At 47.6% G+C, this 19,876-nt stretch overlaps 1 protein-coding gene across 1 annotated transcript in view; it reads left to right on the top strand.

The window, feature by feature from the left end:
- Positions 1-18,594, top strand: part of snrkb (SNF related kinase b) — a 136,785-nt gene extending 118,191 nt beyond the window's left edge. Inside the window, exons 4-6 of the mRNA XM_078211039.1 lie at positions 6,507-6,719; positions 11,158-11,301; positions 14,649-18,594. Of these exons, the coding sequence (XP_078067165.1) occupies positions 6,507-6,719; positions 11,158-11,301; positions 14,649-15,744 (1,453 nt within the window). The 3' untranslated portion in view covers positions 15,745-18,594. The remainder of the gene's footprint in view (positions 1-6,506; positions 6,720-11,157; positions 11,302-14,648) is intronic.
- The last annotated feature ends 1,282 nt before the right edge of the window (positions 18,595-19,876 follow it).

Below are 19,876 nucleotides of genomic sequence, written 5' to 3'. Positions count from 1 at the left end.
TGGCATTGAGTTTTAAAATTGGCAAGTCATGTCGCAGCTTTATAGAACCTTAGTTAGGCCGCACTTGGAATATAGTGTTCAATTCTGATTGCCACACTACCAGAAAGATGTGGAGGCTTTGGAGAGGGTACAGAAAAGATTTACCAGGATGTTGCCTGGTATGGAGGGCATTAGCTATGAGGAGAGGTTGGAGAAACTTGGTTTGTTCTCACTGGAACGACGGAGGTTGAGGGGCGACCTGATAGAAGTCTACAAGATTATGAGAGGCATGGACAGAGTGGATAATCGGAAGCTTTTTCCCAGGGTGGAAGAGCCAATTACTAGGGGGTGTAGGTTTAAGATGTGAGGGGCAAGGTTTAAAGGAGATGTACGAGGCAAGATTTTTACACAGAGAGTAGTGGGTGCCTGGAACTCACTGCCGGGGGAGGTAGTGGAAGCAGATACGATTGTGACTTTTAAGGGGCGTCTGGACAAATACATGAATAGGATGGGAATAGAGGGATATGGTCCCCGGAAGGGTAGAAGGTTTTTGTTCAGTCGGGCAGAATGTTTGGTGCAGGCTTGGAGGGCCAAAGGGCCTGTTCCTGTGCTGTAATTTTCTTTGTTCTTTGTAGGCAGTCATTTTTATCTCAGTGCTGTTAGTGGGACCTTCCTGTGTGTAGAGTGACTGTCATATTTACCTATACTACAACACTAATTGGACTCTATTGGCTGGGCAGCACTTTGGCACGTTCTGAGGATGTGAAAGGTGCTAAATAAATACACCTTTCATTTGGTCTTCCTTTCCCCAGACTGAACCTGTGATCCTCCTTTACAAATATTTCACAACTTCACTTTTTTAATTGTGTGGAACTTTTTCAGCATCTATAGAATCATAGAATCCCTACAATGCAGAAGGAGGTCATTCAGCTCATCAGAGAATCATAGAATCAGAGAATCCCTACAGTGCAGAAGGAGGCCATTTGGCCCATCAAGTCTGCACCGACTCTCTGAAAGAGCATCTTACCCAGGCCAACCCTGGTAGCTTTGTTAACAGCTTTGGAGACCCAGAGTGATCTTGTAGAGAGAGACGGAGCTGCTTGTAGGCTGCTATCTTTAACCAGCCCTCTCCAGCAACTGAACTTAGAAAGCTGTTTTTCTCAGCTGCACACCTAGCTCCTCCTATTTCTAGTATCACATGACTATATGATCCTATATATTTAACTCATCTTTCCAATACTTTAATCAAGGAAACACCCCAAGAGTCCTTTTCTTTGGTAAACAAAAGCTCATTAAGCCTTCTGCAAAAACTTGGCTAAAATTAGTAATTATCCTGCTTTCCAGCATCTGCTATATTCCTACCAGACAAACTGACTTCTTGTAACAAAGCACTGCATCTTAAAGCAGTCACCCCTCAGAGATAAAATATATCAATAACACAGAATCATCACAGACTCCCTGTGGACGGCACAGTGGTTAGCACTGTTGCTTCACAGCACCAGGGAACCGTGTTCAATTCCGCGCTTGGGTGACTGCCTGTGTGGACTTTGCAGGTTTTCCCATGTCTGCATGGGTTTCCTCCGGGTGCTCTGGTTTCCTCCCACAGTCCAAAGAAGTGTGAGTTAGGTTGATTGGCCGTGCTAAATTGTCCTTTAGTGTCAGGGGGACTAGCGAGGGTAAATACATGGGGTTTTAGGAATAGGGTCTGGGTGAGATTGTGATCGGTGCCAAATGGCCTCCTTCTGCACTGTAGGGTTCTGTGATTCCCTGTCTCCCACATATGCAGCCAACAAAGTCTTAAAGCTTGGACAATCCTGTTTCCGACCTCTGTGGATGGGAAGATTTCTACTCGTATCCTATGGAAGAAAGGACTTCCATTCCTATAACATCAGTACCAACCTCGGGACATTCCAAAATGTTTTTGTTTGGCGAATTAAGTAATTTTTACAGTGTAGTCAGTGATGTAACGTAAGAAATGTAGAACCAACTTGTACCCAGCAAGCTCTCACCACAAACAATAGACCAGATAAATAGTCTGGCACAAAAACAGAGAATGCTGGGAAATCTCAGCAGGTCTGGCAGCATCTGTGGAGAGAGAATAGAGCCAACATTTGGAGTCTGGATGACTCTCAGAGCAGGTTCCAGCATCCGCAGTAACTTGCTTTCATCGCATTGTTGGCTGAGGGATAAATGCTATCCAGAACAACCAGAGTGAAGTACCTAGCTCACCCTGAAATAGTGCAATGGAGTCTTTTACATCTACCCGAGAGGGCAGATGGAGCCACAATTTAACACTTCAACTGAAAGTCAGCACTGGAGTGTCAGCCTGGATTGGATGTTCTGGTCTCTGAAGTGGGACGTACACTCGTACCTTTTGGCTGAGATGGGAGTGCAACTGTGTGTCACACCCAACACTATAAAGATAGATGTCATAATGATAGAATGTCCTCATTCTCATAGGTTTCCTGAACAGATGCTAAAATACTTTGGGGGGGGGGTGGTTAATTAACTAATGTACTGTTTAACTTCCTGCTCCTTCAGAAAGGAGAATGTTCCCACACTAAACCAAAAATAACTGTGTGCCTGGAGCTGCCTGTGTCACTGAGGAGCTGGGATTCACATGGGACATGTATTTGAATGATGTTGTTTGTGGGTCTACTTAAGCAAGTCCAACTGCTGGCACTGCACATCAGAAAATGGAAACTGCAGTCAGAAGGTCAATATTTAATGATCAGAGACTTACAACTTCACTAATTCAACGGCTGATTTATTAACCCCGAGAGATACGTTGAGCAATTTCCAGTCCTTGCTCTAAATACATATTGCACTGACAAATGAGCGACATTTGAGAAAGCTCTTGAAAGCCTATTGTTTGCAAGTGGATGGTGGCAAACCCTTCCTTCATTGTTGAGATCTACAGGGAATAGCTGGAACATGATTTTGTTTGGGGCATGATAGTAAATTCTTCTAGTACGGTGCATTATCCATTACTGTATCAGGCCATGGGACCCTGTGTGAGAATCTCCCCGGTTACGTCGAGGGCATCATGAAACCCATTGTACAAAGAACACCCAGCTTCAATCGCGACACTTACAGAAACTCAGCACCCATGGAGCAGTTGAACCAGGAACGCTCCTCGTCACAATGGATGTCTCGGCACTCCACACCAGCATCCCCTACGACGATGGCATTGCTGCAACTGCCTCAGTACTCAACGTCGACAACTGCCAATCTCTAGACGCAATTCTACAACTCATCCGATTTATCCTGGACCACAATGTCTTCACCTTCAACAACCAGTTCTTCATCCAGACACACGGAACAACCATGGGGACCAAATTCGCACCTCAATATGCCAACATCTTCATGCACAGGTTCGAACAAGACCTCTTCACCGCACAGGACCTTCAACCGACGCTATACACTGGATACATCGATGACATTTTCTTCCTTTGGACTCATGGCAACAATCACTGAAACAACTACATGATGACATCAACAAGTTCCATCCCAACATCAGACTCACAATGGACTACTCTCCAGAATTGGTTGCATTCTTGGACACACACGTCTCCATCAAGGACGGTCACCTCAGCACTTCACTCTACCGCAAGCCCATGGATAACGTCACGATGCTCCACTTCTTCAACTTCCACCCTAAACATGTTAAAGAAGCCATCCCCTACGGACAAGCCCTTCATATACACAGGATCTGCTCAGATGAGGAGGATTGCTACAGACGCTGAAAGATGCCCTCATAAGAACAGGATGTGGCACTCAACTCATCGATCGACAGTTCCAACGCGCCACAGCGAAAATACGCACTGACCTCCTCAGAAGACAAACACAGGATATGGAGGACAGAGTACCCTTTGTTGTCCAGTACTTCCCTGGAGCGGAGAAGCTACGACATTTTCTCCGGTGACTTCAACATGTCATCAATGAAGACAAACATCTCGCCAAGGCCATCCCCACAACCCCACTACTTGCCTTCAAACAACCATGCAACCTTAAACAGACCATTGTCTGCAGCAAACTACCCAGCCTTCAGGAGAACAGTGACCACGACACCACACAACCCTGCCACAGCAACCTCTGCAAGATGTGCCGGATCATCGACACGGATGCCATCATGTCATGTGAGAACACCATCCACCAGGTACACGGTACATACTCTTGCGACTCGGCCAATGTTGTCTAACTGCTACGCTGCAGGAAAGGATGCCCCGAGGCATGGTACATTGGGGAGACCATGCAGATGCTACAACAATGGATGAATGGCACCGCTCGACAATCACTAGGCAGGAGTGTTCCCTTCCTGTCGGGGAACACTTCAGCAGTCACGGGCATTCAGCCTCCAATCTTCAGGCAAGCGTTCTCCAAGGCGGCCTTCACGACACACGACAACGCAGAATCGCCGAGCAGAAACTGATACCCAAGTTCCGCACACATGAGGACGGCCTCAACTGGGATCTTGGGTTCATGTCACACTATCTGTAACCCCCACGACTTGCCTGGGCTTGCAAAGTCTCACTAACTGAATTGCTTGAGACAATTTACACCTCTTTAACCTGTACTTAATCCTCTCTCCACTCGCGTTGTCTGCACCTGTAAAGACTTGATTACCTGTAAAGACTCATATTCCAACCATTATCTTGTAAATTGAGTCTATGTCTATATATGCCCTGTTTGTGAACCCAATCCTCCACTCACCTGATGAAGGAGCAGTGTTCCGAAAGCTCATGCTACCACTTTAACCTGGTGTTGTGAGACTTTTTATTTATCCATGACTGTTACAAGCTTTTTACACAGAGTGGTGGGTGCCTGGAACTCGCTACCGAGGGAGGTAGTGGAAGCAGATATGATAGTGACTTTTAAGGGGCGTCTTGACAAATACATGAATAGGATGCGAATAGAGGGATATGGTCCCCGGAAGAGTAGGGGGTTTTAGTTCAGCCGAGCAGCTTGGTCGGTGCAGGCTTGGAGGGCCCAAGGGCCTGTTCTTGTGCTGTAATTTTCTTTATTCTTTGTTCTTTGTTATTATGGGACATTCCCATTGTTGTGTACAATGCATTACTGTGTGTGATTCTGGAACATTTCTGTTGCTGTGTACAATGCATTATTGTGTGTGATTCTGGGACATTCCCATTGCTGTGTACAATGCATTACTGTGTGCAATGCATTTCTGTGCATTGATATGTAACAGTACCTCACATTCTTGTCGCGGTCTACAGCTGATTCTTATCTCAAATAACACATTCCTATATTGTGCAGCACTTTGCTAAACTGTATGATGCAAGGGCAGTGGGATTAAATTTCACTTGCTAGTTGACTCTTGATAATAAACTCGTAACCTTGTAGGTGTGAAATTCTAGTGGTTTGACAGGGTGTGAACTGGTGGGTTTATTAATGGTGAGGGTGTGTCAGGGATGATCCTGGGGTATGGGGTGGTGTTGTGTAGAGAGTGCCCCAGAACCAGGCAAGAATACAAAGGTTTAAATTCAGCCCTTAAACGCTGCTGGAATGGATGGCGGGTGTTTAATGCTTTTATTTATTTTATTGCTTTCTGATTTTGGATTGGTCTTTAATTAGGAGGCTCTTCATCTGGAATTCTCCCCACAGGAGTGTTTCTGGGGAACTTCACTCTAGTGAAAGGGAAGCCTGTGAAATACTCCCTGGGTGGAGTGGGGGGATTCATTTACGATTTATCCATCAGACCCAGTAACCGTGGAGACCAGGCTTATGATGTACCCACAGCCCACCCCCCCTGCAAATACTCAACCACCAGGGTGTATAATTCCGGAAGATCGTTCCCCAATATAACCAAAGGATGATATGTCATAGGATTGCTGTGTTCTGTGGGGCATCGGCAGGGGTTTTTGGGGGCGCAAGTAAAGCTGCATAAATGACAGGTCAACACCAAAACACAATTATAAATCCAAATTTCTGACCTTCATACCCCAGGGTTTAGACAAGGTCTCCAATTTGCTCTGCATTGTGGTGGGGGAGCTCTTTCGGTGATAGAACTGGAAAGGGTGAAATTGTAAAGGGTGAAAGTGTAATCTGGCACCAGCCCTTCCCTTAGCTACACATCTCCAATGGCTTAGAAGTGCAGTCATTCTGTCCTGGTATTTTGCTGGTATAAATTTCTTTATGGCAAGCCTCCTGAAGTCATCACCTGCTTTGCTGGCTTGAATCATGAACTCAAATCATTTTTAGCACCAGTGATAGATCAGCTGAAGAAAGCTGGGTTCAGCTGTTAAAGACAGAAGCACTGACCCTGCTGCTCCTGTCAGGCCTAGGACCCTCACTGAAAGGTCTAAGATCTCTTTTACAATAAGATTCAACTCCAACAAGGTTTTCTCCAGTTGAGCTTTGTTGGACTGAAGTTTCAGGAGGAGGCGGCTGCCCTGAAGAGATTAGCGTGAACCCATGGCAAACTGAGCAGAAATAAAGTCACTGTTATCTTTGGCTGGGGAATCTCTTTCTGCCGGTAACGCCTTTGTTTGTTCTTTGTATTGCTGCAGTCTGATCTCCAGGATGTTGCAGAGGGACCCGAAGAAGCGGGCGTCTCTGGAAGAGATCGAGGGCCACCCATGGCTCCAAGGTGTTGACCCTTCCCCAGCCAAGAAGCTGAGCCTGCCCCTCACGTCTTACAAGAGCCTCTCTGAGGAAGAGCATGAAATCATTATCCAGGCGATGGAGTGCGGCAACATCGCACAGAGGGAGCTAATTCAAGAGTGAGTATGTCAGACCCTTTGTTTCCCTGGGGGCCTCCGATTGGAGAGGTCAGATTGAATTTTATGATCAAAATGAATGGCGCAGCAAACTCGAAGGGCCGAATGGCCTACCCCAGCTTCTATTTTCTATGTTTCAATATCAGTGTTTATATCTGAGGTAAAACCATTTCTAATATATCTTACCCCCACCCCCTCTGAATATCTGGATATCTCCAATTCAACAAAACCTGGAGCTGGGTTTACAAATAACCACTTCCCCACCCTGTTGTCTCAGTTGTTACAGTTTAAATTCACAGGAGACTTTCCTTCTTGTTCAAATCCTCGACTATGATATCTTTCCAGTTGCATATCTTCATTGAGAAAGCCAAGTGAGCAGACCCTCAAACTGGGAACCTTGCCAGTGGTTAGGTTTTGTACTAGCTTGCATGTTCTGGCAGGTTCCTGCTGAATTCAACAGCCCAGTTGAGCTCCATGCAACCGTACCTTTTGGAGACAGACCAGCCTACATGGGATGAGGTTGGGAAAGGGAGGAGCAGCAAGTCAAAACCTTGGATTGTGTTGGGGCTCAGAGCCCCTGAGTCATCTCCTTCCGCTCAGCTCCCTCCCAGTGTAATTGATGTGTTGTGTGTGATAGTGAGTGGGGTGGCTGACTGGTTCACTGCCAACGCAGCATGAGATTCACTGTGACACAGTTGGGAACCAGGGTCCCGGGCAGTCAAACCGAGAGCTTTATAACTGAGGTTGACCCGTTATTATTGATCACTATCAATATCTTCCTGAAGTAACTCCTAAGCGAAATAGTTCAATCTGACATTAACAAATGTTGATGGGCAGTTAAGCTCAATGTTCAGCAGGCTTCTTGGAAAAGTAGAGCGGGCATTAATCAAGTTTCTGGGTGGAAGTTACTCTTGTTGGTGTCCAGGTTTTCAGGAAATGGGAGGGGGAGGTTGGAGGAGGTCACAAAAGTGACTGAATATGATTGAAAACAGAAAATGCAGGATAAAATCAGCAGGTCTGGGGACAAAGAAACAGAGTTAATGGGTGGGATTTTACGCCCTCGCTCGGGTGAGGCTTGTAAAATCCCACCCAAGGCCAACGGAGAATTCCGCTCTGCGAGCCTTGCCCGTCCCGGTAAAATTCTGACCAATGTTCCGAGTCTGTATGATCCTCCTGTAAAACCAATATGAATAAACCTAACCACTTAAATGAGATGTATGCAATTGGTTATAAATGGGATAGGGTGGGGCTAGGGCCTGGGAAAGATACTCTGTCAGAGAGTTGGTGCAGTTTCGATGGGCCAAATGGCCGCCTTCTGCACTGTAGGGATTCCATGATCTGTTTCAGTTGAGACTTGGTGGAATGAAATGGTTGGATGTATGGACATTGAGGGTCATTGCCATGCTTCAGGTGGTCTTGAAGTTGGTTGTATTTAGATGGATCCTGCTCTGATACTGGGCTGAGAGTATATCTCATTGCCATCTACCTCTCTGCTACAGGAGAGATGAGAGTGCTCGCTACTGCTTGAATTGTGATGATCGAGCAGATGGCTGCGAATTGCATCAGCCATTAGACCTCCTGATTAGAAACAATAAGGGATTGATAATGTTGACCCATCTCCTGGGCCTTATCATGTGTGTGTGTAACATTAGTCGCACTTTACGGATCTGTAACCAAGGCCGCTTGATAGCTTCTCAGGATGACATCATTCCTTTTGGGAAGGAGAAAGACAAGATTTATTTCAGTTTTATATAATTCATTAGGCTTCTTCCCCAGAAATCATGACCTTGTCACTTAATCTTTCCTGGTTATTGCACCATCAGTGAGGATGATATCATAAGCTAATTTTAGCTCATGATGCCACCTGGTGCTTTCAGAGAGTACTGCAGGGTTACATTTGAACAACTTCCCAATGCTCCTCTTGTTCAAAGATAGTCATGGTATTTTCTTCGAGAAACAGGTTTGCAGCCTGAAGGCTGGAATTTGCATTGAAAAGTTCATATATACCCGGTTTAAAAAACTTGTAACATGCTTCCCACATTGTGCTGTGTAACAATTTAATTTTTAACCGGATATAAATGTGACTAATTTCCATATTCATCAGCATTTGTTGTTAGGTTAATGGGCGATGCTAGTGTAGCAGCGATTTATTACTGCTCACCTCAACCTTGCCTCACCTCCATCTTCACTATCCCTGCTTTTGCTACCCCCAGGTTCAACCATTCCAATGGTTTCCTCACCAATACTACATGCAAAACCTCACTGCTTGCAGCCGATCCCACACTAAATCATAGAATCATAGAATCCCTACAGTGCAGAAACAGGCCATTCGGCCCATCGAGTCTGCACCGACCACAATCCCACCCAGGCCCTACTCCCATATCCCTACACATTTACCCGCTAATCCCTCTAACCTACGCATCTCAGGACACTAAGGGGCAATTTTAGCATGGCCAATCAACCTAACTCGGAAATCTTTGGACTGTGGGAGGAAAGCGGAGCACCCAGAGGAATCCCACGCAGACACGAGGAGAATGTGCAAACTCCACACAGACAGTGACCCAAGCCGGGAATCGAACCCAGGTCCCTGGAGCTATGAAGCAGCAGTGCTAACCACTGTGCTACCGTGCCGCCCTAAGCTATTTTGCCACCCAGTTCCAAAGAGGAGGAAATTCCCAATTTAATTTGTACGTTACTTACTTTGCAAAAATGAGCATGGCTAAGAATTATTTTGCATTCTTTTCCTTCTCGTTATTTTTAGTACAAAGAACAAAGAACAATACAGCACAGGAACAGGCCCTTCGGCCCTCCAAGCCCGCGCCGCTCCCCGGTCCAGGATTGAATCCTGAATCCAGGATCCCCGCCCAATTTTCCAGCCTATCTACATACCAATATCCTATCCACCGAGCTGTCCCTCACAGCTACGATGCTTTGTTCATCACAACCTATTAACTCACCCCCACCCCCCCATTCCATGTGATCTCCAGGGAGAGGCGAAAACCCAGAGTGAAAACCCCAGGGCCAATATGGGGAAAAAAAATCTGGGAAATTCCTCTCCGACCCCCTGAGGCGATCAAAACGAGTCCAGGAGATCACACTGGCCCTGATCGGAAAATGCTTCCCAACCCTAGTCATTTCCACTTCCACGAACACCATATGAATTCCCTAACCCCGTAGATTATTTCAGGCCTCCACCAGAAAGTGGAACTGGTTCTGTTCTGCAAGCGGGCAGCTTGACTCACAGGCTGGGAACGTGTGGGTGATTTCCCTTTTTGTGGTTCCTGCTCCATCCAAGCTCTCTTGTGCCCTTCGCTCCTTCCTGTGTCCTTATTGTGTTGGAATCACATCTGAAGAGTTTTTTTAAGGCCAGCATTCCCATCCCTAATTGCCCCGTGAGAGCAGTTAAGAATCAACCACGTTGTTTGGGTCTGGTCTGGAGTCACAGGTAGGCCAGACCAGGTAAGGATAGCAGATTTCCTTCCCTAAAGGGGCATTAGTGAATCAGATGGGTTTTTGCAACAATCAATGCTAGTTTTCAATTCCAGATTATTGATTAATTGGACGGGATTCTCTGATCTAATTCGCCCCGCCACCACCTTCCTTCAAAATACATTCATGAACCAATTAGATTTTTGTGATAATTTGACGACTTTTTGTCATAATCTTCCTGGTGCCAGTTTAAAATTCATTGAAAATAAAAAGCAGAAGAAGCTGGAAAGACTCAGCAGGTCTGGCAGCATTTGTGGAGAGAGAAGCAGAGTTAACGTTTCGAGTCTAGATGACTCTTCTTTCAGAGTCATAAGGATTTGAAACATTAATTCTGGCGGCACGGTGGCTAACACTGCTGCCTCACAGCGGTCAACGCTGCTACGTCAAAGCGCCAGGGACCTGGGTTCGATTCTCCTTGGTTCACTATCTGTGTGGAGTCTGCACATTCTCCCCGTGACTGCATGGGTTTCCTCCAGGTGTTCCGGTTTCCTCCCACAGTCCAAAAGACGTGCTGGTTAGGTGCATTAGCCATGCTACATTTTCCCTCGGTGTATCCGAACGGGTACTGGAGTATGGCGACTAGGGGATTTTCACGGTAACTTCATTACAGTGTTAAAGTAAGTCTACTTGTGACACTAATAAATAGACTTTAAAACTGTTTCTTTCTCCACAGATGTTGCCACACCTGCTGAGATTTTCCAGCATTATCTGCTTTTATTTCAGATTTCCAGCATCTGCAGTATTTTATTTTTATATACATTTACTGAATTTGATATGATAACTTACTGTGGTGGGTTTTAATCTCACAGCCTTGCAATAGCCCGAATGGCTCCCCTCCCCATTTTATTAAAGTAATTTTCTGACCTTGAGTCTTGTTGAAAGGAGTGAGGTTGTGTTATTGTCTGGGTCGACCATCTCACTCAGCATGCCTTGTGATTTTCTGTTGACACAGGGCTCTGGAAGCGGACAAGTACAATCACATCACAGCCAGCTACTTCCTGCTGGCGGAGAGGATACTGAGGGAGAAGCAGGAGAAACAGACCCAGAGTCGTAACCTTAATCTGGACTACAACTGGACCACCCACGTACAGTGCAGGTAACGGATGGAGTTCACAACATGATCAAAGTTCATTAACGGATGGGGTATACATAGCATTTCTTATTAGTCTGCAGGGTGAGACGGTTGATGGGCATTTGACCAATGCTATCATCCCATTATCAGGCATGGCAAGCTCATCCCATAGGGCAACCATGCCCACATTTATGTGGGCAAGTATTGCAGCATACCCTGATTTCCACCCGCCCCATAGCCATTTATAAAATTCACATCCACTTTTGCTTTGATTTGCCTATAATTTACAGGCATTCTAATACAGTCAGGATGGCACAATGGTTAGCACTGCTGCCAGGGACCCGGGTTCAATTCCAGCCTCGGGTCACTGTCCGTGTGGAGTTTGCACGTTCTCCTTGTGTCTGCGTAGGTTTACTACGGGTGTCTGTTTTCCTCCCACAGTCCAAAGATCTAACGCCCTTGACCCATCCCCCCGACCGACCCCAACACTTCGATATCTGAACCCTCACATCGCATTCACCCACCTTAGACACTTAGCTTCTTCCTGGCCTGTTATTTTCAATGGGCTATTTAAACTCTGCTGCTTTATGGCAGCTAGTGCTGTAAAAAAAAGGGAGGTCCTCCTTTGCTCCGCTTTCGTCACACTCGCACTGGAGCCAGGGACCCACTGCACTGCCTGAACCTCACCTGGCCTGAGGCAGGAAGGCTGAGCGAGACAGAGGCTGGAGAATTTTAGCGCATGCAAGTCAGTATAGAACATAGAACATAGAACAGTACAGCACAGAACAGGCCCTTCAGCCCACGATGTTGTGCCGAGCTTTATCTGAAACCAAGATCAAGCTATCCCACTCCCTATCATCCTGGTGTGCTCCATGTGCCTATCCAATAACCGCTTAAATGTTCCTAAAGTGTCTGACTTCACTATCACTGCAGGCAGTCCATTCCACACCCCAACCACTCTCTGCGTAAAGAACCTACCTCTGATATCCTTCCTGTATCTCCCACCACGAACCCTATAGTTATGCCCCCTTGTAATAGCTCCATCCACCCGAGGAAATAGTCTTTGAACGTTCACTCTATCTATCCCCTTCATCATTTTATAGACCTCTATTAAGTCTCCCCTCAGCCTCCTCCGCTCCAGAGAGAACAGCCTTAGCTCCCTCAACCTTTCCTCATAAGACCTACCCTCCAAACCAGGCAGCATCCTGGTAAATCTCCTCTGCACTCTTTCCAGCGCTTCCACATCCTTCTTATAGTGAGGTGACCAGAACTGCACACAATATTCCAAATGTGGTCTCACCAAGGTCCTGTACAGTTGCAGCATAACCGCACGGCTCTTAAACTCCAACCCCCTGTTAATAAAAGCTAACACACTATAGACCTTCTTCACAGCTCTATCCACTTGAGTGGCAACCTTTAGAGATCTGTGGATATGGACCCCAAGATCTCTCTGTTCCTCCACAGTCTTCAGAACCCTACCTTTGACCCTGTAATCCACATTTAAATTAGTCCTACCAAAATGAATCACCTCACATTTATCAGGGTTAAACTCCATTTGCCATTTTTCAGCCCAGCTTTGCATCCTATCTATGTCTCTTTGCAGGCTACAACAGCCCTCCACCTCATCCACTACTCCACCAATCTTGGGGTATAGAGGGGCAAGCTGATGCTATGTACCACTCGGAGGCAATTATGGTCCATTATCCTACCAAATCAAAAGGAAGATCCACAGTCTGTTTTGCTCTGCTCTGGGCGGCACGGTAGCACAGTGGTTAGCACTGCTGCTTCACAGCTCCAGGGACCTGGGTTCGATTCCCAGCTTGGGTCACTGTCTGTGTGGAGTTTGCACATTCTCCTCGTGTCTGCGTGGGTTTCCTCCGGGTGCTCCGGTTTCCTCCCACAGTCCAAAGATGTGTGGGTTAGGTTGATTGGCCAGGTTAAAAATTGCCCCTTATAGTCCTGAGATGCGTAGGTTAGAGGGATTAGTGAGTAAATATGTGGGGGTAGGGCCTGGGTGGGATTGTGGTCGGTGCAGACTCGATGGTCCGAATGGCCTCCTTCTGCACTGTAGGGTTTCTATGGTTTCTATGCTCTGTAACCCATGAAATCATTGTTTATTCAACAGGGATGACTGGGTACACAGAGGTTGTTGATATACTGACCTTTCACCCAGTGTCTCAGGTTTGAAACCAGGTCAAAACAACATTTTGAAAGGCTCCTCTCTCTCTGCCAGTGTAGACCTTATGTGGAACAAGTTTGGCAATCTCAACTAAGTTCCACAAGACAACGTCACCCATATCGCCATTCCTTTGCAGTTGCTGGGTTAACATCCTGGAATTCCCTCCCGAATGCATTGGGGGTCAACCCACAGAACATGGACTGCAGCGATTCATGAAGGCAGCTCACCACCACCTTCTCAAGGGCAACTAGGGATGGGCAATCAATGTTGGCCAGCCAGCGACACCCATGTCCCACGAATGAATTTTTAAAAAAATAACCTCGCTACAGGCTGCAAGTGATCGTGTGGCTGGTTGGCACAGACAGTGAGATGTTTTTTATCAGTGCTGTGAGAGGCACTCTGATTGTAAGGTCTAATGAACAAGAGCGAGCCTCACTGTGCATCGAGCAAGAATGAAAATGACCTGAATGTATCTCACGCTGATCGTGTCCAAAATGGAAAAGTGCCAATTCTCACTGAGCAGCAAAATGAACCTTATCACCAACTGTAGGTGAAACGGAGGGATTTCTGGCACTGCATATTTCAGAGGGTGTATGACTCTGGCACACACCAAATGGGCTGAATGGACTCTTTCATAGAATAGAATCATTGAATCCCTACTGTACAGAAGGAGGCGATTTGGCCCATTGAGTCTGTACCAACCACAATCCCACCCAGGCTCTATTCCCATAACCCTCATTTACCCTGCTAATCCCCCCGACACTAGGGGCAATTCAGCATGGCCAGTCAACCTAACCCGCACATCTCAGGACTGTGGGAGGAACCCGGAGCACCCGAGGAAACCGAAACCCATGCAGACACGGGGAGAATGTGCAAACTCCACACAGACAATGACCCGAGGAATTGAACCCGGGTCCCTGGCGCTGTGAGGTCGCTAGTGCTAACCACTGTGCCACCGTGTCTCCCTCTTTGGGTGGGATTTTCCAGCCGTGCTCACCCCAAAACTGGAAAATCCCACCCGAGGTCAACGGACCTTTGCATGGTCTGCTCCCTGCCCACTACGATTCCCATGGCGGGCAGGATGGGAACAGTACCCCCTTTCTATGCCATATTGTTTTTATGATTCTCTGACTTGGGGTTTATTACTGGTTCCATAAAGCACCTCAATTTATGCTCTCTCTCTCTCTTTCAGGCCATCTCTGTCAGCCCCAGAAAACAGCTTTGTGGATGCCACTGATAACAGCCCCTTGCCTGCAATGCACAATGGCTTTTCAATAAAGCACTCTACTAACACGAAAGGCCCAATAAAACAACCGGAGGCTGTGCAGAAAGACACGGAGAAGAAGGAAACGAGGAATATAAAAGATATTGTGAAAATCGTGAATAATGCCCAGGACAGTCTGGCCAGTCCATCGCCAATGAGAATTCTACTTCGATCTTCCCTGGAAACATCTGTCATGCCAAAGAACGTGCCTGTCCTGCAGCAGATATGTGAAGAGGAGGAAGAAGAGGAGGAGGAGGAGGAAGACGTTGCCGAAATGGAGGTTAAAGCCACACCTTTGCCGAAGGTGCCGCCATCTCCGTGCGGTGGCGCTGGCCAGCAGGCCGACTGTGCGACCACAGTGAGCTGCCCCAATAAAGACGCCGATAAAGGTGACGGCACAAAACTGTTTCGTGAGATGTGGAGCTGTCAGCGTGAAAACGGGGCAATGAGCCCCCCTGTTGAAGTCCAGGGTTCAGTGGGACCACTCTGTTGCAGCAGGTGGGCGGAGAAAAGTGAGCCGCTTTCAAGTTACTTTGGCAACCGACCGATCAACCTGATGAACGAGAGCAACAACAACAGCACCAGCAAGGGGGTCCTCCGAGCCCCGATAGACATTAGCGACATCAGCGTCGAGAAGCCACCCCCTTGTCTGCACGCCCACCAATGTCTGGCCAGTCTAGAGCCCAGGGTTGTGGAGCCCACCGTGTCCCCACAGACAAACACAGACTTAACAATGGAAAAACTGCAAATGCTCAAGAAGTGTGAGGGGCCAAGTGTGGAAAGTCCAAAGCACTTGATTGACCGAATGGCTGAGAACAGTAGTTTAGCAAATGACAGTGCATGCTTTGACAGCAATGCAGATCCGATCAGTAAATTTGACCCTGCCCGATCGAAAAATGTAAATATCAGGGACAGGATTCTGCAGATCCCACTCTGTGAGAAAGCTCTTTCCTTCAAGATCAAACCAAACTCTAAGGAAAACCTCCTCTCCTTTGGACAGTTCAACTGTTGTCATGTAATTTAGTTTTTTTTAAAAAGAATTATATACTTTGCGTGTGCTTACGCACACTCGTTGTAAATATGTATCATCTTTTACAGACAAGGGGTACGGCATTAGAAAGGAAAGGACACTTGAAGTCACTTTCTGACTTTGCACTCCTGGGGGAGGGGGAGCCTTGTCTGCCATGACTGCATATTGGAAAGCAGGGCGTGTATTGTCTGACCATTCAATTAACTGGTGGGACACTCGCGATTCATGATGCAGAAACCAGGCTGTCCACCTGAAGTGCAAAGTTGGGAAAATGGTCCTTAAACTGAATAACGGGTATAAGCTAAATACAATTTGGTGCTTCTGTCTGGATTGTAAGAAGGTTCAAAGAGATTCTCCATATTTTATAATATATTTTAGAACATCTAACTTAGAAAAGCCTTCACTGTTCTGCCATTTTGGAACATACATGGGTGTCATGTGGTGTTTGTACCCTTTTAGGCACAGACCCGGTATCCCACCTTAAACTTCCGGATTAGTTCACTGTTATCTTGAGAACCCATTAGTTGATGAAGAATGTTTGGGGAATTTACTTATGTACATCCTATGACAGCATACTGTAGCCATCTACTGCCCTGATGCAGTTAACTAAGATGTGTACATATTAAGTGTACCTCTTTCATCGTCACCTTTATATTAAAAAATCTAGAGTGTTCGCAGATTAATTTTCATGGGTCTGTTTTATTTTTCATGGGTCTGTTTTATTATTTGCATTGTAAGTGTTTATTTTTGTGCATGTCCCTCTTCCTTGTATTGTCAATGCCAATCTGCCATTCTTGAAGCAGTGTAAATATCACACGATTAGCTCTGGAAGCTGCCCCACACTAACTGGTAAAAATGAATGGCATTTTTTTCAGAAAACAGTGCATCTTTTTAACACTGTCTTATATAATCATTTGTACGTCCTTGTCTCCAGCCCATTTTCCAGGTAAGCACTAAAAGGATTGTAGGGGCTTAGGTATCTGCTTATTGGGCATGTGCTGCCCTAAATTAGACCTGTGCACATTCAGTGCTTGACTGCACTAACACCTACCTGTACATTGAGAGAGTTCCTAAATGGTCTGATTAAAATGTGATTTCAATACCTTTGGTAACCCTATCCCCACCCTCCGCCTAATTATGACAAACTGGATGCATTCCCCAGTTATTAATTTTCAACTAATAAAGAATAACGTTTTCTTATTTCCAACAATTCTTCCCAGAATGACAAGACGGTCCTGATACATTTGGTTCCCTCATCTTTGTTAGCACGAGTTGCTGCCTGGCTGCTGTAAGAGGGTTTCAGCTAGAGCGTCGCCCCAGCAACCATTGCTAACGGACTGTCAGCCGGCATTGGAATGGAAAGGGTGCAGAGCTGACACAAAGTATTGGAATGGAAATAGTTCATCCAGCACAACCTTCCTCCTCCTGGCTGAACTTAGTCTTCCACTGAAGGATTTCTCCTTTGCTTGCCTCTCTTCCTCCAAATAGAAGCTGTTGCTATGGGTACCTGCATGGGTCCGAGTTATGCCTCCCTTTTTGTGGGGTATATGGAACATTCCTTGTTCCAGTCCTAATTGGGGAGTAGGGACTTCTTTTTCCAGTACATTGATGATTGTGTCAATGTCCTTTCATCCTGTCACCCAGAACTGGAAAACATTGTCAGCTTTGCTTCCGATTTCCACCCTCACATAATCCATCTCCAAAATTTCCCTTCCTCAACTCCATTTCTAGTGATAGACTGTCTACTAATATTCATTATAATCCTACCAGTTCCCACAGCTAGTTTGACTATACTTCCTCTCAGCTTGCTTCCTGTAAGGACTATTGTGGAGGAGGCAGTGGCGCAGTGTTAACGTCACTGGACTTGTCCTCCAGAGGTCCAGGCTAATGCCCGGGGGACACAGGTTCGAACCCCACCATGGCAGCTGGTAGAATCTAAATTCAATTGATAAATCTAGAATTAAAAAGCTAGTCTAATGGTGACCATGAAACCATTCTCGATTGGCGTAAAGAGCCATCTGGTTCACTAATGTCCTTTGTGGAAGAAAATCTGCCGTTCTTACCTGGCCTTGTAGCCTATTAAATGCCAGCTGAGATGGTTTAGCAAGTTGTACGGAAATGACAATGGCAAACCCAACCTTGTCGACCCTGTATAGTCCTCCTTACTCACATCTGGAGGTTTGTGCCAAAGTTGGGAGAGCTGTCTCACAGACTAGTCAAGCAACAGCCTGCCACAGATATATTCATGGAATTATATCTTACAGACAGTGACTCAGGCATCACCATCTCTGGGTAAGTACTGTCCCATCGACAGGACAGAGGTGGTGGCACAGTGGTATACAGCCAGGAGGGAGTTATGCTTGGAGTCCTCAACATTGAGTCTTGTCCCCATGAAGTCATATGGCATCAAATCAAAAATGGGTCAGGAAATTTCCTTGGAGGCTTCTTGATAGAACCTTACAAACCCATGACCTCTACCGCCTAGAATGACAAGGGCAGCAGATGCATGGGATCCAAATCCTGGAACTCCCTTCCTAACAGCGCTGCGGATGTACCAGGAACACAAGGAGGGCAGCAGTTCATGAAGGCAACACATCACTTTCTTCTCAAGAGCAATAAGGGATGGGCAATAAATGGCGGCCTAGCCAGGCAGTTCCGAAGTGTCATATTAAACACAAAAAATTAACTCTGCAGATACTGCCTGACCTGTTTTTATTAAATTGGAAATCTTTGTTATTTTTAATGTTGTCCGTGCTCTCGCCTGTATCTCCTCGAACCTCTGATTATTCCAATTGATAGAATTCTGATTGTTCATCCAAAGCATTAAATCCATTGTTTTGATTCAATTTCTCCCGACTAATTCTGGATTTTAATCTTAATGTCTTGTCCATGACCCTCAAAATGATAATTGGAGAGCCAAGAGCCGGCCCAATGTGTGCTTTTGATTACCAACTAGTGATCAGGAGCAGAAAGCTGACTGCTTTATCTCCCGCTGTCTCCAACCAAGGACATCACTGGGGTAGGGGGAGGAGAGAGAGAGGGGGGGGGAAGGGGGGAGGAGAGAGGGGGGAGGGGAGGAGGAGAGAGAGAGAAGTGGGGAGGGAAGGGGGTGGGGAGGGAGAGGGGGAGGGAGAGAGAGGGGGGAGGGAGAGAGAGGGGGAGGGGAGGGAGAGAGAGGGGGGAGGGGAGGGAGAGAGAGATGGGGGAGGGGAGGGAGAGAGAGAGGGAGGGGAGGGAGAGAGAGAGGGAGGGGAGGGAGAGAAAGGGGGAGGGGAGGGAGAGAGAGGGGGAGGGGAGGGAGAGAGAGGGGGAGCGGAGGGAGGGGGAGGGGAGGGGAGGGAGAGAGAGGGGGAGGGAAGGGAGAGAGAGGGGGAGGGAAGGGAGAGGGAGAGGAAGGGAAGGGGAGGGAGAGAGAGAGGGGGAGGGGAAGGAGAGAGAGGGAGGGGAGGGAGGGAGAGAGGGGAGGGGAGGGAGAGAGAGGGGGAGGGGAGGGAGAGAGAGGGGGGAGGGGAGGGAGAGAGAGGGGGGAGGGGAGGGGGGAGGGGAGGGAGAGAGAGAGGGGGGAGGGGAGAGAGAGAGAGATAGGGGGATGGGAGGGAGGGGAGGGTGGGGGAGGGGAGTGAGAGACAGGGGGAGGGGAGGGGAGGGTGGGGGAGGGGAGTGAGAGACGGGGAGGGGAGGGAGGGGAGGGGAGGGAGAGACGGGGAGGGAGAGAGAGGGGAAGGGGAGGGAGAGAGGGGGAGGGGAGGGAGAGAGAGGGGGAGGGGAGGGGGAGAGAGGGGGAGGGGAGGGAGAGAGAGGGGGAGGGGAGGGAGAGAGAGGGGGAGGAGAGGGAGTGAGAGGGGGAGGGGAGGGAGAGAGAGGGGGGAGGGGAGGGAGAGAGAGGGGGAGGGGAGGGAGAGAGAGGGGAGGGGAGGGAGAGAGAGGGGAGGGGAGGGAGAGAGAGGGAGAGGGGAGGGAGAGAGAGGGGGAGGGGAGGGAGGAGAGAGAGGGGGAGGGGGAGGGAGAGAGAGGGGGAAGGGAGGGGAGGGAGAGAGAGGGGGAGTGGGAGGGGAGAGAGAGGGGGGAGGGAGAGGGAGGGGAGGGAGAGGGAGGGGAGTGGAGGGAGAGGGGGGGAGGGGGAGGG

Source organism: Mustelus asterias, chromosome 4, assembly GCF_964213995.1.
Source record: "Mustelus asterias chromosome 4, sMusAst1.hap1.1, whole genome shotgun sequence".
Taxonomy (NCBI): domain Eukaryota; kingdom Metazoa; phylum Chordata; class Chondrichthyes; order Carcharhiniformes; family Triakidae; genus Mustelus; species Mustelus asterias.
The sequence above is the reverse complement of the archived record's forward strand: the minus strand, read 5'-3'. Positions and strand labels throughout refer to the sequence as shown.